At 39.5% G+C, this 13,792-nt stretch overlaps 1 protein-coding gene across 4 annotated transcripts in view; it reads right to left on the reverse strand.

Annotated features, from left to right (window-relative positions):
* Nucleotides 1–984: 984 nt before the first annotated feature.
* BICD1 (BICD cargo adaptor 1) overlaps nucleotides 985–13,792 on the reverse strand; it is a 148,152-nt gene continuing 135,344 nt past the window's right edge. For 2 of the 4 annotated variants that reach the window (XM_035126583.2, XM_035126582.2), the window contains 2 exons: nucleotides 5,792–5,867; nucleotides 985–2,455 (listed from right to left, as the gene is read on the reverse strand). In XM_035126583.2, the coding sequence (XP_034982474.1) occupies nucleotides 2,371–2,455; nucleotides 5,792–5,867 (161 nt within the window). In that variant the 3' untranslated portion in view covers nucleotides 985–2,370. The remainder of the gene's footprint in view (nucleotides 2,456–5,791; nucleotides 5,868–13,792) is intronic. The other 2 variants (XM_035126581.2, XM_060279954.1) reach the window with 2 other exon arrangements.

Consider the following 13,792-nt stretch of genomic DNA (forward strand, 5'->3'; position numbering starts at 1 on the left):
AAAGAATTCAAGACATTCACTTGTTACATAAGAATATGAGGATAAGATACAGCATTAAAATGTTAAATACATCACAATATAAGGAACATGGAAACAAAAAGGATAAATGAGTGCAAAGCGCTGTTAGATTTCTAACAGCAGACTTACATATGAGTTTGGCTATCAGTCACAAGCCATTTAAAGCCAATGCGTTTCTACTTAATTAAGTCCCCATAGTACCACATATTTGGATCAAAATATGTTGCTTTCAAGTGGCTTGTGGATTCCACTGCTAAATTACTTTTTACCTCTGGCTCTGAATCTCTAATCCATTACAAAAGCTCAGCTGTTCTGTTCTGATTCTATTACAGGAATTGCTGTTTAGGACTATTCTGTTTTTTAGCACCTTGGTTACTGGTTTTGTAATGATTGTTAGGCACAATGATTGGCCATCTAGACTTTCCTTGGCTTAAAGACCTCCCTTTATTTTTCTTTTCGGTAATAATTGTATCATTTTCTTTCTCTCAAATTCAGATGGCTTAGGCCAAATTATCCCAGCAGCCTTTGATTTTTGTCAAAGCTGCTGCACGGTTCAGGACATCTTCACATTTCTGCCTTGTGGGTCATATGAACACTGCACAAACAGGAAAGACAAAGACACGTGAATCTGCCCAGGCCTTATTTAAAATGTATTAAGGCTACCTGTTTGAGAGCAAGAATTCTGCTAATTAGCACTGATGGGTAGAATTGTATCGGGGGAATGCAACAGACGGATAAATGTGATGATCCTAAGCCTAGTCAGCAGTCTGACTCGCTGCCAGGCAATGTGCAAAATAAATCTGAATATGCTTGGTTTTCCTCTATACTCACTGCTCCTCAAAACATTTGTTAAAGGAGAGATTCTTATGAGTAGGAATGCTGTGCAGTGCAGGAACAGAATCTGCTTTCTGTGTGTCACCTGAGTATTTGTCATCAAACTGACAATGAGATAGATCTTTATAGTAGCTGGGGGTTTTGGCAAGGGGAAAATGCACTAGAGCAATAATTTAAAACAATTATCTTCAGTCCAAGACATTAATCCCACCTGCACAGCTAAATTCACCACCCAGTGCAGCTGGAAATGTACTATTTTTTATTACCTCTGCTTTTTTACTTTACTTTCGTTTGCCAAGGGAAGGCTTTAACCTGGTTAACACTGAACTTGGGAGCAGCAAGTGAAGAACATCCTGAACATTTCAGTCATAAAACACAGCATGTTTACTTCATTTCCTTTTTCTTTCTTTTTTGTCCAGATACCGAACAGAAAAATGAGCAGCACCAAGTCATCAGCTTATCTGAAATGCAAAAACGGAGGGAGGGAAATCCCTAAAACAAAACAAGCACCTCCCCAAAACACAAAAGTTAACCACAGGGAAACAATTATTAAATGCACTGTTCACTAAAACCCATTTTCAGCTTAATCAGATCCTAGTGAAGTATTAAAACAACAACCAGCAGCTAATATCATATTAGTTATAAAATAAGTGCGTAAACAATACCAGTGCAGCAGAAAAGTACAAGTCAATGGGCACAATACAGGAAAAGTTAGACATGCCTGAATTCTGTTGATGTTGGTGGGTTTCAAGTGCTTCTCCCTGTGCCTATTTATTTCAACGGGATTTAGGCACATCCAGCTTTTTCTGCAATGCCCCCAAAGTTCACATTCCAATTCAACACACTTTCAACATTTTTTGTGCAATTAAGAAAAAGAGAACACCAGGCCACACACTTTGGCCAAGTGAACAATCCTCAGTTACAAAACAAAATCCCTAACTGGGGGGAAATCATTCCCTAGGTAATTTCTGTGTCACTTAAAAAAACAAAAACAACCCAGAATAACAACATTCATTCACACGGCATGGACTGTATTTCTAATAAACTCATGGTGCAAATATAAATAAAATGAAAACAGGTATTTAACACCCTTTAATCCACATAAAGAAAAACTAGAGTTGTGGCTGTGGCTCAACTGTCAAAATCAGGTTTTGTAACACATTTTCTTTTTTTTGTTTCAATAGTTTTAAGTTCCCAGCATATTATCAGTACAAGCCAAATGGCTGGGACAAACATATTTTGACATCCAAACTGTAGCCATGATTATCTGGATGTAACCAGAGGAACCTTAAATGATCTTCTTGAACAGTTCGGGCACTGTACTTTGTGCTCTTCCATACATCCTCAGTTGTTTTAAGACCATGGATATGTGTCCGGACTCATCAATGCAGCAAAAAGGCAGCAATGCCTAATGGTTCCTTTGGCGCAAACTACCTTTGCTGTGAGAACTCCGACTCAGTTTCTTTGTGGGGGCTTCCCCGCCCCCCCCGACTCTTAGGTTGCATATGAATATTAGGCTTAAGGAGGAGGCTTAGGTAGACAGATGATGGGAGCACACTGAGAGCTGGAATGTGGCTGTTCTTCTGGAAGAGCTACATCAGGACTGAAAACAAAAAGGGGGGAAATGATTAATATATCACCAAGTCTCTGTGCACTCTTGCTATGCCAATTATCATCAACATCATCATCTGTTACCAGCAAGTGTCAGGTGGGTTAAAACAATTTGAAATTCAACATTAAAAGCAGTTAAGATAAATTGCAGCCACAGGGTGGATCCTGAAAACACATTATCTTAAGTTTTAAAGGTCAGAGTATTGCTATTATTATTTATTACATTTATATACCACTCTTCATCCAAGGCTCACAGGGTAGCTTACAATATAAAAACACAAAAATACATAACATAGTACCAAACAAAAACAATAACGGCCCCCCGCTCCACGCAGTTTAAAAGGCCATAGATTGTTTAATTAGCCAAAGGTCTGGAAGAAAAATGTTTTTGTCCTGGCACCTAAAGGTATGTAACGAAGGTGCCAGGCAAGCCTCCCTGGGGAGAGTATTTCACAAACAGGGAGCTTTCCCAACTGAAACTCCTTCAACATAAGAGGACTAGTAAACAGGGCTCTGGACACCTCTAAAGAGGTGAAGTTAATGTCCCAGTAATGGTAAAGGGACTCCTGACCATTAGGTCCAGTCGTGACCGACTCTGGGGTTGTGGCGCTCATCTCGCATTATTGGCCGAGGGAGCCGGCGTACAGCTTCCAGGTCATGTGGCCAGCATGACAAAGCCACTTCTGGCGAATCAGAGCAGCGCATGGAAACGCCGTTTAGCTTCCCGCTGTAGTGGTACCTATTTATCTACTTGCACTTTGACGTGCTTTCGAACTGCTAGGTTGGCAGGAGCAGGGACCGAGCAACGGGAGCTCACCCCGTCACGGGGATTCGAACCGCCGACCTTCTGATCAGCAAGCCCTAGGCTCTGTGGTTTAACCCACAGCACCACCCGCATCCCTCAATGTCCCAGTAGGTGCAATAAATTTTATCCTCTAAATGCTTTATAATCAAGTCACAGCAAGTTACTGTTCATTCTGTCACCTCTTTGGGGCCAGAATGTAGAAGACCCCATATCCCCCCCATATCCAGCTCTGCTGGACAACACAAAGATGCAATGCATGACTTCTATGCTGCTTTTACTGCCACGACGAAGGCTTGATGATGAGCCCTCATCAACATTTGACTGCAGTTTTTCTCCACTCATATGTTCAGACCATCTCCCAGCTTGTTTCCTCACGCTAAGCTCTAGAGCAGGAGTAGCCATCCTAAGGCCTGTGGGCCGGATGCAGCCCAATCGCCTTCTCAATCCAGCCCACGGACGGTCCGGGAATCAGCATGTTTTTACATGAGTAGAATGTGTGCTTTTATTTAAAATGCAACTCTGGGTTATTTGTGGGGCATAGAAATTCGTTTATTATTATTTTTTCAAAATATAGTCCGGCCCCCCACAAGGTCTGAGGGATGGTGGACTGGCCCACAGCTGAAAAAGGTTGCTGACCCCTGCTCTGGAGTATACTGTAACAAGGAGCCAAGCAGGCTCAGCAAAGTGGGAGAGGTCATTCAGGGGCGATCGTATCAACAGCCCTATCCATTTGGATGTTCCAGAGGTCGGTCAAGGCTTCAACAGGAGTGACAGTCATAGCAGCCAGAAAACTCCCCAGAGCCACCTGGAAGCCCATTGGATCCAGCAGCCTCCAGCAGCAGACCATCCTTATAGGTCCCCCACCTCAGCAGTGGGAAGAAGGTGCTAAAATCATAAATCTCAACAGCAAGTGACCTGATTATGACAAGAGATTGATGTAAATATTCTCCACTTGCTGACCACCTTCTTCCTGTCCAGTTGTGAAAACAAGGTTCAGAGTGTGGCCTGCCACATGCAATGGGCCGATGACATGTTGGGACAGCCCCGTGGTCATCATGGTAATCATGAAGTCCTGAGCCACCCCAGAGCCAGTCGCCTCGGCATGGATGTTGAAGTCTCCCCAAACCACGGAGTCTGAGAGTCCTCAACATTGCCTTTGAGATCAGCTCTGTCAGCTCAGGCAGGGAGGCTGCTGGGCAGGGAGGCTGGACAGAGAGCCTAGAGAGAAAGAGAATTTCTATAGGCCACAGCAACTCCCCCTCCCTGTGTACCTAAGGTGGGCACAGCTGGGTGAGACCAACTCCCCCCTGCTCATCCACCTAGGTTTTAGTGAAACAGACCAGATTGGCCTCCACAATCAGATCATGGATGAAGGAGATCTTACTCTGAGCCGACCAACTATGGATTGTAAATTCAATAAACACTAAGAAATGAATTAGCTAAGCTTTCTAGTGGCAGTTCTAGTGTTTTATAAAAACATTTATAAATGCATCCATATTTCTTAATTTCACTACATCCGTACTGGACCATTTCCCAACTGACTGAAACCTGTAATGTTAGTTTTTTGTTGGAGGTTCCAGAGAAGGGCACAAGGCTGTCCTTGCAGGTTACACAATTTTACTTGATGAGAAAGATGAAATCAAGTTACATTATTTTCTGAACATTTCAGAAGTTGTGGGTCTTAAATTATAACCACTGAAAATAGGTCTTGTGAGAGGCCAGGCAACTGCAAAACAGCACCTATAATTTGGCCAGTAATCTCCCATTGTGACTGAAATGGCTCCCAACAAACAAACATACACACCCAGCTTAAATTAATTGTTTTGCAATTCATAAGAGATCCAAACCCTATCCCATCATAGCAAGGCAGCAGCACATTACTCGTGAACTGTGTTAACAAAATAAAAAATAATTAGATTGTAACACCCTTTTCTCAGCAAAGAAACAGAACTTTGCTGAATGGCCAAAAAATGCCTTATGGCTGGGTTGTCATTTAATAAAATTAAGTCAGGCTGTCTCAGGAACTTCTCCATCCATGTTTTTGTCATTAACTGTTACTCAGTCACAAGCCCAGACTCTCTCTGAAAGGTTGCCTATGAAATGAATGGTGATGTTAATCAAGAGCTTTTAGTGTAACTGAGTGCATGAGACATCCCTGAATTGTTCTGCTTTGAGGGACATTTCAAGGATGCTGATAATTCGTCCTAAAACAGACTGTCCTCGCTGCAAACCACAACAGCAGTCTTCTTGCTTTCCTCTGCTAGGCTTTAGCTAGACTCCCAGTTGGTATTTGCACACACTAATGCAAAAAATCAAATATATATTTGATTTTTCTTTTATTATTTTTAAAGCACAAGCCATGTAGAAACTAAGAAGTGGAAGGATGGAATGGAGGTGGGGTCAGGAATGACAGCTGCATAGAAAAGAAGTGGGGTGGGAAGCTTGGCTGTTGTCCGTGGCAGACTGATCACAGCATGCAGTGAAGAGCAAGAGGAGAAGAGAGAAGAGTTAGCCAAGTATTACCTGACAGTCTGGCAGTCTTGCCTCCTGGCTAGTTGTGAGCCGTGTGGCGGTATGGAGGCAGCAGGCTGCTGACAATCTACAAGAAACTGATAAATTAGACATATATACAAAGAGATGACACAAGGGGTTAGTAAGCTATAAACAGACAAGGCAGGTGGTGGAAGAGATTTAGTGAGGAATTTGTGCTCAGTTTAAGAGCTGGTAGGAATAAACTGTTAAGTTCATTACGGGTTCTTTCACAAATGTCGATTTACTACTTGGTAAAAGGTTACTGGTATCCCTGCAAAATCTGGCAGGAACACTGCTGCCTGTTAATAATATGATGAACAATAGCAGTTCTTCATATTGCTGAGGGGAGCAGGGGCTGAGTCTGAATCCATATAATTAAATATTTTGTTAATACTGTTGTCTTATGAAGCAGGTTCCTATTACGGAAATACACATAAAAACAACATGAGAATGTGTTGTGCAAGTCTATTTTTTGGATTCTATACACTCATCAGGAAAGTGTGTGCACATGGCCATAATTATGTCTTTTAAAATATTCGAGTATGAATTTCCAAGTACAAAAATTAAACACAAGAGTCACATAGCCTGTGAATTATAGATTATCTCCCTTTATTCTCACTAGGTGCTATAAAGTGGCTAAAAATCCTTGAGAACCTGTCCAAATATATATATATATATATAAAAGTAACACTCAATATGCCCCTTGGAGATCCCTTCAAAATAGAAGTTGCTTCTAGACCAGGCATCCCCAATCTTCAGCCCTCCAGGTGTTTTGGACTACAATTCCCATCTTCCCCGACCATTGGTCGTGTTAGCTAGGGATCATGGGAGTTGTAGGCCAAAACAAATGGAGGGCTGCAGTTTGGGGATGCCTGTTCTAGACTATGTGTGGTGAACCTATGGCCATTTAGATGTTGCTGAACTACCAACTTCCTTCATCCCTGGCTGCTGGCCATGTTTGCTGGGGCTGATGGGAGTTGCCATTCAGCAACACTGGGAAGGCAAAAGGTTCTCCACCTGTATACCAAACAGAGACTTAATAATTCTGATGAGTTATTGGCAACAGATTAAAAACAGCAGCAGCAATGGGGTTTTCTGTAGAAAGGGTAAATACATATGAAATGTGGATTTTTAAAATTTATTTTTTGATGCCAACAACAATGTACAGATGGTGCATGAAACTTCCATGCCTGAGGAGCACTGATCCCACAATAAACATGGAAGCATCGCTACAGATATATTTGTTTTGGATGTGATTAAAACACAACTAAGGCACAGAAGATAGTTGAAATATACTCGGAGTCGAGAGTGAATTTCATGCTCTTTATTCAGCTCATATTCATCAAGGAGAAGAAGAGAAGACGAATGCTCTTTTCCCAAAACCATCTGCTTATATACATTATTTACACAATGGGCCTTGCGTGATTGGCTACTTCAGGGCTACACCTGTGGGCCAATTATATTGTGGATTGACTTCTGCCTGCAGCCTGATTGGCTGCTCCTACAGGCCAATCAGGTAGCAGATTCACTTCTGCCAGCCGCCTGATTGGCTGCTCCAGCAGGCCAATCAGGTTGCGGATTCACTTCCACCTGGAGTTGGATTGGGTAGCTCCCGCTGATTCTGAATCCTATTGTTCTAGGATTCAGCTCAGTACATAACAATAGTGAAACTCTTTTTTCGTCCCCTGGTCAGGTTACTGAGTGCTGATTCATGTCAGCCTTAAAGTGCATGGCTGACTGTTTTATTCTCTCAGGTGAGATTTCTAATGTGACAAAACCGTAAGATGCTATTTGGCATGTCATTCCTCAGCTCATTTCAGGGTTGACTGCATGCAAAAATCCCAGCTTGTGACAAAGCACTCATTACATCTATTTCACACAACTGTAACTTGAAATCAGAATGTCAGCAAAGATACGCCTGCTGCATACCTAATGGGCCAGGTTTAACTATAGGTTCTCTCCCCCCCTTTCCTTTCCTTTCCTTCCCATCTTATTTCATACCCAGGCTGCTTCCAATTCCTTACTCTTCCTAGAGATCAATACTGCCCTCCAGTGGCACATAGATATAAGCAAATTTTGTATTTGGGCCAGAGAATCGCAGTACTGTATATTTGTGACCTTGAGAAAAATTACCTTCGGCAGGAGGGTTATTATATGCCAGAATGTGTGCAGTTATTTTACTGACACAGTTGAATTGCAAAATTAAGAAGCTGTATTATTATGGAATTATTAGCCACCTTGAATACTATGCAGAAAGGTAAGGTAGAAAAAATAGAGATTAAGATCTTTTTATCAAGTGAACTCAGTGCTGAACTGATGAAGTCACAATGAGGAGAAAGCATGTTTCCAAAAACAAGATTTGGGGGGGGGGGGTTGACTTTAAAGGGGAACTATTCTAGTCATGATCATGATTCCAAAAGCTTATATAACCCCTGGATTTTTCCAACTGAGCTTTACAGTGTTTTTTGACCAAACAAAGGAGAGTTAGTCGGTGTACTTTATTGCTAAAAAAAAAAAAATCAAGGTTGAAATCCTATGCAAGCTCCAGTATTTTTAGAAAAAGTTATGAATTTGGGAACTTTACAAATTTAATATTCTAGATAAATGATGAATGTTATTGATAACTATTATATAAGAAATGTTTTTTTAAAAAAATCCTGTTCCGTGTGAGAAATTATTTTATACGTCTTAGCTATATAAAATGAGCAAAAGTAAGAGAAGATTATACCGTTATACCAAGTTTGCAGACACCACCAATAATATTATTTAGTTCTACGTATATTATCATCCTTTCATTTCAATCTTTTAAATAGAGCTCAAGTCATTTCAAAACTCCTTGCCCTTTGAAATATTCTGTCCTATGATAAATGGGTTTGAGTCTAGTACAGTATAGGAAAATAAAACTCAGAAAAGATGCATCTGTTAACATTAGGTCTTGATTAAACTCTGTCACCTAATTAATGGCTTCAGAATGTTTTCCTTCATTTTATTTCTGGCTCCAGAAATGTAACTGTTTATTTGCTGTTTATCACAAGGTGTTATCTACCCTTATGACTATAAGACACAAAAGCATTAAAGCCGCCTATATAAATAATGTGTATTTTCTGAGAGATGGATATGATTTCATTTTGCTGTCAGGAAAATGTTAAACTTTAAAATGCTAGTTACAGGTAGGTAGCCGTGTTGGTCTGAGTCGAAACAAAATTTAAAAATTCCTTCAGTAGCACCTTAAAGACCAACTAAGTTTTTATTTTGGTATGCACATGAAAGCTCATACTGAGGCATCTGATTGAGGCCTGTATGAATTTAAAAGATATATTTGCAAATGTTTGAATGCTGCACCAGCCGGCTAAGCATTCTAACTGTTGTTTGCTCTCCTTGCTAGGGCCCCTGATTTATGACAAGCAAAAGGCCTTTACAGCCTCTCAGGCTGTAAAAGGTTAAAATTACTGACTGGGAGATGACCCTGCATATTTAAAAAATACAACCCAGCTGCAAATACACTAATTAAGAGTTGGTAAATAAGTAAGATTTATTGTTTAACAGAAAGTGATACCATGAGAGAGTCCTAGCCATTATTTTTTAAGGTTTACTGAGAATGTTAGAGCAATTGGGAAGAGCTAATGACAACAGCAGCTGGGAAGGAAAGGGGGGCTCATTTCTCAAACTAAGGCCTGGGGGCCGGATCCGGCTCAATTGCCTTCTAAATCTGGCCTGCAGACGGTCCAGGAATCAGCATGTTTTTACATGAGTAGAATGTGTCCTTTTATTTAAAATGCATCTCTTGGTTATTTGTGGGGCATAGGAATTCGTTCATATTTTTCCCCAAAAATATTGTCCAGCCCCCCACAAGGTCTGAGGGACAGTGGACCACCCCCCTGCCTAAAAAGTTTGCTGACCCCTGAGCATGTATTAATCTAATTAGTGCATGAAGGGGTTAAAAACATACTGTACTAGTAAACTGCCCTGCCAGGCTTAGCCTATGTCATCACCCTTCAGCTTGAGAAGAAATGGATTACCATTTCTCTCTCTCTCTCTCTCTCTCTCTCTCTCTCTCTCTCTCTCTCTCTCTCTCTCTCTCTCTCTCTCTCTCTCTCTCTCCCTCTCCCTCCCTCTCCCCTGTGGATTTCACTATGAGAGGAGTTCTGAGCAAGGTTTTAAAAAGCCTTATTTTGTTTAAGACCAGAATGGATTCTGAAACTAGTATTTTTCTCTAACATTGTTTAGAAACTTTTTTACCTTTTGTAACTAAGAAACATTTTAAACTGCCTGTGTATCTTTTCTGACTGCTATGTGGGAAAGCACATGAATCTGATGTCTGAAGAGTTTTGTAAGTAAACCATTATATGACTTACCAAATATATAGTCTCTCTATCTGCTAGTCTATCTATATTATATGACTTACCAAATATATAGTCTATATAGTCTATCTATCTGTTTTGTGATATTAAATCTCTACTCGACCAAAGAGTCATTGCCCCAAACATGGGTCTTGACTTCCAGGATTCAACAGCATTGGCATACAAATCAGTATTCAACAAACTAAAAAGAGTTATAACTAGTAATAAATATATGGTGTGTTTCAAAGTTCTATTTAGTGCCATCCTGTTGTCTAAATCTCTACCCCCAAAGGAAAACTCAAGAGAAGAAATAAGCAGGAGAGAATGTGCTCATATATCTGTGCATTTTTAAAACTCCCAAGTCTCTCTTGCTCTTCCACTTCAATGTGTGCTGCAGGTTCCTAGGTGATCTGTATAATACTTAATTGTTTGTTCCTCATTCACTATAATGTGGCATCTAAAACAGCTATAACTTTTCCTTATTTTGGCCAGAGTGGATAAAATCTACAGGCACAGGAGCCCCTCCAAACCCTGTGAAATTGTAGGAATATACATTTTAGGGAGGGGTGCAAGGTAGGGATGAAGCATTCTGAAATTTGCAGTTCTCCTGCAAAGGCGTGTTGTAAGAATTTTGAGGTCACATATATAAATTAAATGTTCATAGCTGTATGTATAACTGAAACAGTGCAGGGGGACGGTCCTGGGCCATTTTGATTCTCCCAAACTGACCAAATGTTTCTCTGCAAGGAGGGAGGGAGGTGTGAACTCTGCAAGGAGGGAGGGGTGTGTGAAGGAACTTTCCCATTGTCTCAAGAATTAAGGTGATTTCCATCTCAAAGGAATGGTCAGGCTACCCAGGAAAGGCAAACCAATTTCCCAAGTTCTAGTTACAGGTAGGTAGCCGTGTTGGTCTGAGTCAAAGCAAAATAAAAAAATTCCTTCAGTAGCACCTTAAAGACCAACTAAGTTTTTATTTTGGTATGAGCTTTCGTGTGTGCAACTTAGTTGGTCTTTAAGGTGCTACTGAAGGAATTTTGCGATTTCCCAAGCAAATTAATTATACATTATCTGCATACTGATAAGCCAGGAACTTTGAAGGTTCTTTCCTGTAAAGTGAAATAACATGGGATTGGGAACACGCAACACCTCTTGTTACAACCTCCCATCAGAAGGTCACTTCAAAGCATACTTTTGTTACAACCTTACATCAAAAGAGACATCAACTCTGTGCTACCCATCTCCTTATGTAAATCCTCCCTTCCCGCCATATCTGTACCATTGAAATGAAGTGTATAAAAGAGGGACCAGGCAAGGCTGCCCTCTCTCTCCATTATTGTTTATCTTATGTTTAAATTTTTGTTAAGAAATTTAAGGGAAGAAGGGAAAATTAAGGGAATAACAATTGGGAAGGATATCCATAAATTAAAGGCATTTGCTGATGATGTCATACTCACACTGGAGGATCCGGAAGAAAGTATACCTCAGGCACTGGATAAAATTAGAGAATTTGGCGATTTGGCGGGGTTTAATATAAAGATAAAACGAATGTTTTAGTTAAAAATTTAAGGAAGGAAGAGATTGATAGGTTACAAGAAAAGGTGGGTCTGAAAGTGGTAAAGAAGGCAAAATAATTGGGAATATGGATCTCTAATAATACTAATAATTTGGTGAAAGATAATTATGTCAAAATTTGGAATGATGTGAAAAAAGATCTAGAGATATGTAAGAGGTTAAACCTAACGCTCCTGGGGAAAATAGCAATGATTAAAATGAATATCTTACCTAGAATATTATTCATGTTTCAAATGCTACCAATTTTGGGGACAGGAATCAAACAATTTAAACAATGGAATAAAGATCTGATAAAATTCATTTGGAATAATAAACCAGCCAGAGTACAATACAAATTATTAACTGATATAAAAGAGAGAGGAGGATTGGGACTCCCAAATTTAAAGATCTATCACGATGCCGCAAGTTATCTATGGATAAAAGAATGGATCACCCTAGAAAATCATGAATTATTAGACCTAGAGGGATTTGAAAATAAGTGGGGTTGGCATGCCTATCTACAAGATGAGAAGGTTAAAATACACAAAGGGTTCAACACACATATCATTAAAAAATCTTTATTGAAGGTATGGGAAAGACACAAACGCTTGTTGGAACCCAAAACACCAAAATGGCTGTCACCAATTGAGATAATAACAGTGAAAAGATTAAATAATGAGGGAAAATGGGCAAAGTATAGAGATTTAATAGAAGTAGAAGAAGGGATAATTAAATTGAAAAAGTATGAGGATATCAAACAACATTTGACGGGGTGGCTCCAGTATTACCAAGTGTACAGTAGATTCCAAGAAGACATGAAGAGAAATGGATTTATGTCTGAAATATCTTTATTAGAAAAGAACCTATTACAGAGTGAACGGAAGATTATTTCAAAAATGTATAATACCATCCTAGAATGGGAAGTGAAGGATGAAACTACTAAAGAGATAATGATAAAATGGGCAATGGAATTGGGAAAAACAATAGAAATGGACAAATGAGAAAGACTCTGGAGCTGGAGTGTAACATGGAAATTTACGGCGTCAGAGGCAATTAGAGAAAATCAATAAAAATGTTCTATAAGTGGTACCTGCCGCCGGTAAAAATTCATTAAATGTATAAAGTCAAAGATAACCAGTACTGGAGATGTCAGAAGGAAACAGGTACATTCCTACATGTATGGTGGTATTGTGCTAAGATAAAGCCTTTTTGGAGTGGGGTATTAGAAGAATTAAAGAAAATATTCAAATATAATGTTATGGGGGAAATGCCCCTAAAATGCATATAACATATAATATTAGGAAAACTCCAGAATCTTTCCTATTAGGAATGGTTGAAGAGGAAGTGGGGGAGGGGAAAGATAAAAAGATATTTCTGTACTCAGTGGCGGCAGCAAGAATTTTGATCGCTGAATTATGGAAATCCCAGGAAGTCCCTACTATTAGAGATTGGCAAGAGAAATTAATTAGCTATATTGATCTGGACAAACTGACGAATTCGATAAGGGGTGGTCCAAATAAAAAAATTAATAAAAATTGGGAAAAATTCGGAATATATTTGAAAGAACTTGGGTTTAAAACGAATATCTTGTAGAATTCCCAAGAGGAAAGTAAATGGAAGCAGTAGGAAAGCTAAAAACTTTGAAGCCAGGGAGGAAGAGAAGGGGAAGTCGATCAAGATAAGATGTAAATATTGATATTGAAATGAAGATGTAGAAGCTAGATAGATACCGGTAAATACGGTAGAAGATAGGGTAAGTTTTATTTGAATGTTTTTGATTGTTTATTCGTGTATTTCTTTTGTTGTGTATTTTCTGTTGGTATTTTAGTTGAATGTTTTGTTTTATATTTATTTTAAATTCAATAAAGATTATTAAAAATAAAAAATAAAAATAAAATGTAGTGTATAAAAGTTAGGGGTTTCTATTGTTCGGGGTCTCTCTCTTCGTGCCTTTGTAACACAAGGGGGACCCTGCTGCAGCAGTCCACTGTCAATCTTTTAAAAAATAAAACAATGAAACCTTGCTTTTTCCAATCCTGGTGTGGTCTTTGTTATTTTTTTTCCTCCTGACCGAAGGAGCCTAAAACCAAAGTGCTTCTGC

This window comes from Zootoca vivipara, chromosome 10, assembly GCF_963506605.1.
Source record: "Zootoca vivipara chromosome 10, rZooViv1.1, whole genome shotgun sequence".
In the NCBI taxonomy this organism is placed as follows: domain Eukaryota; kingdom Metazoa; phylum Chordata; class Lepidosauria; order Squamata; family Lacertidae; genus Zootoca; species Zootoca vivipara.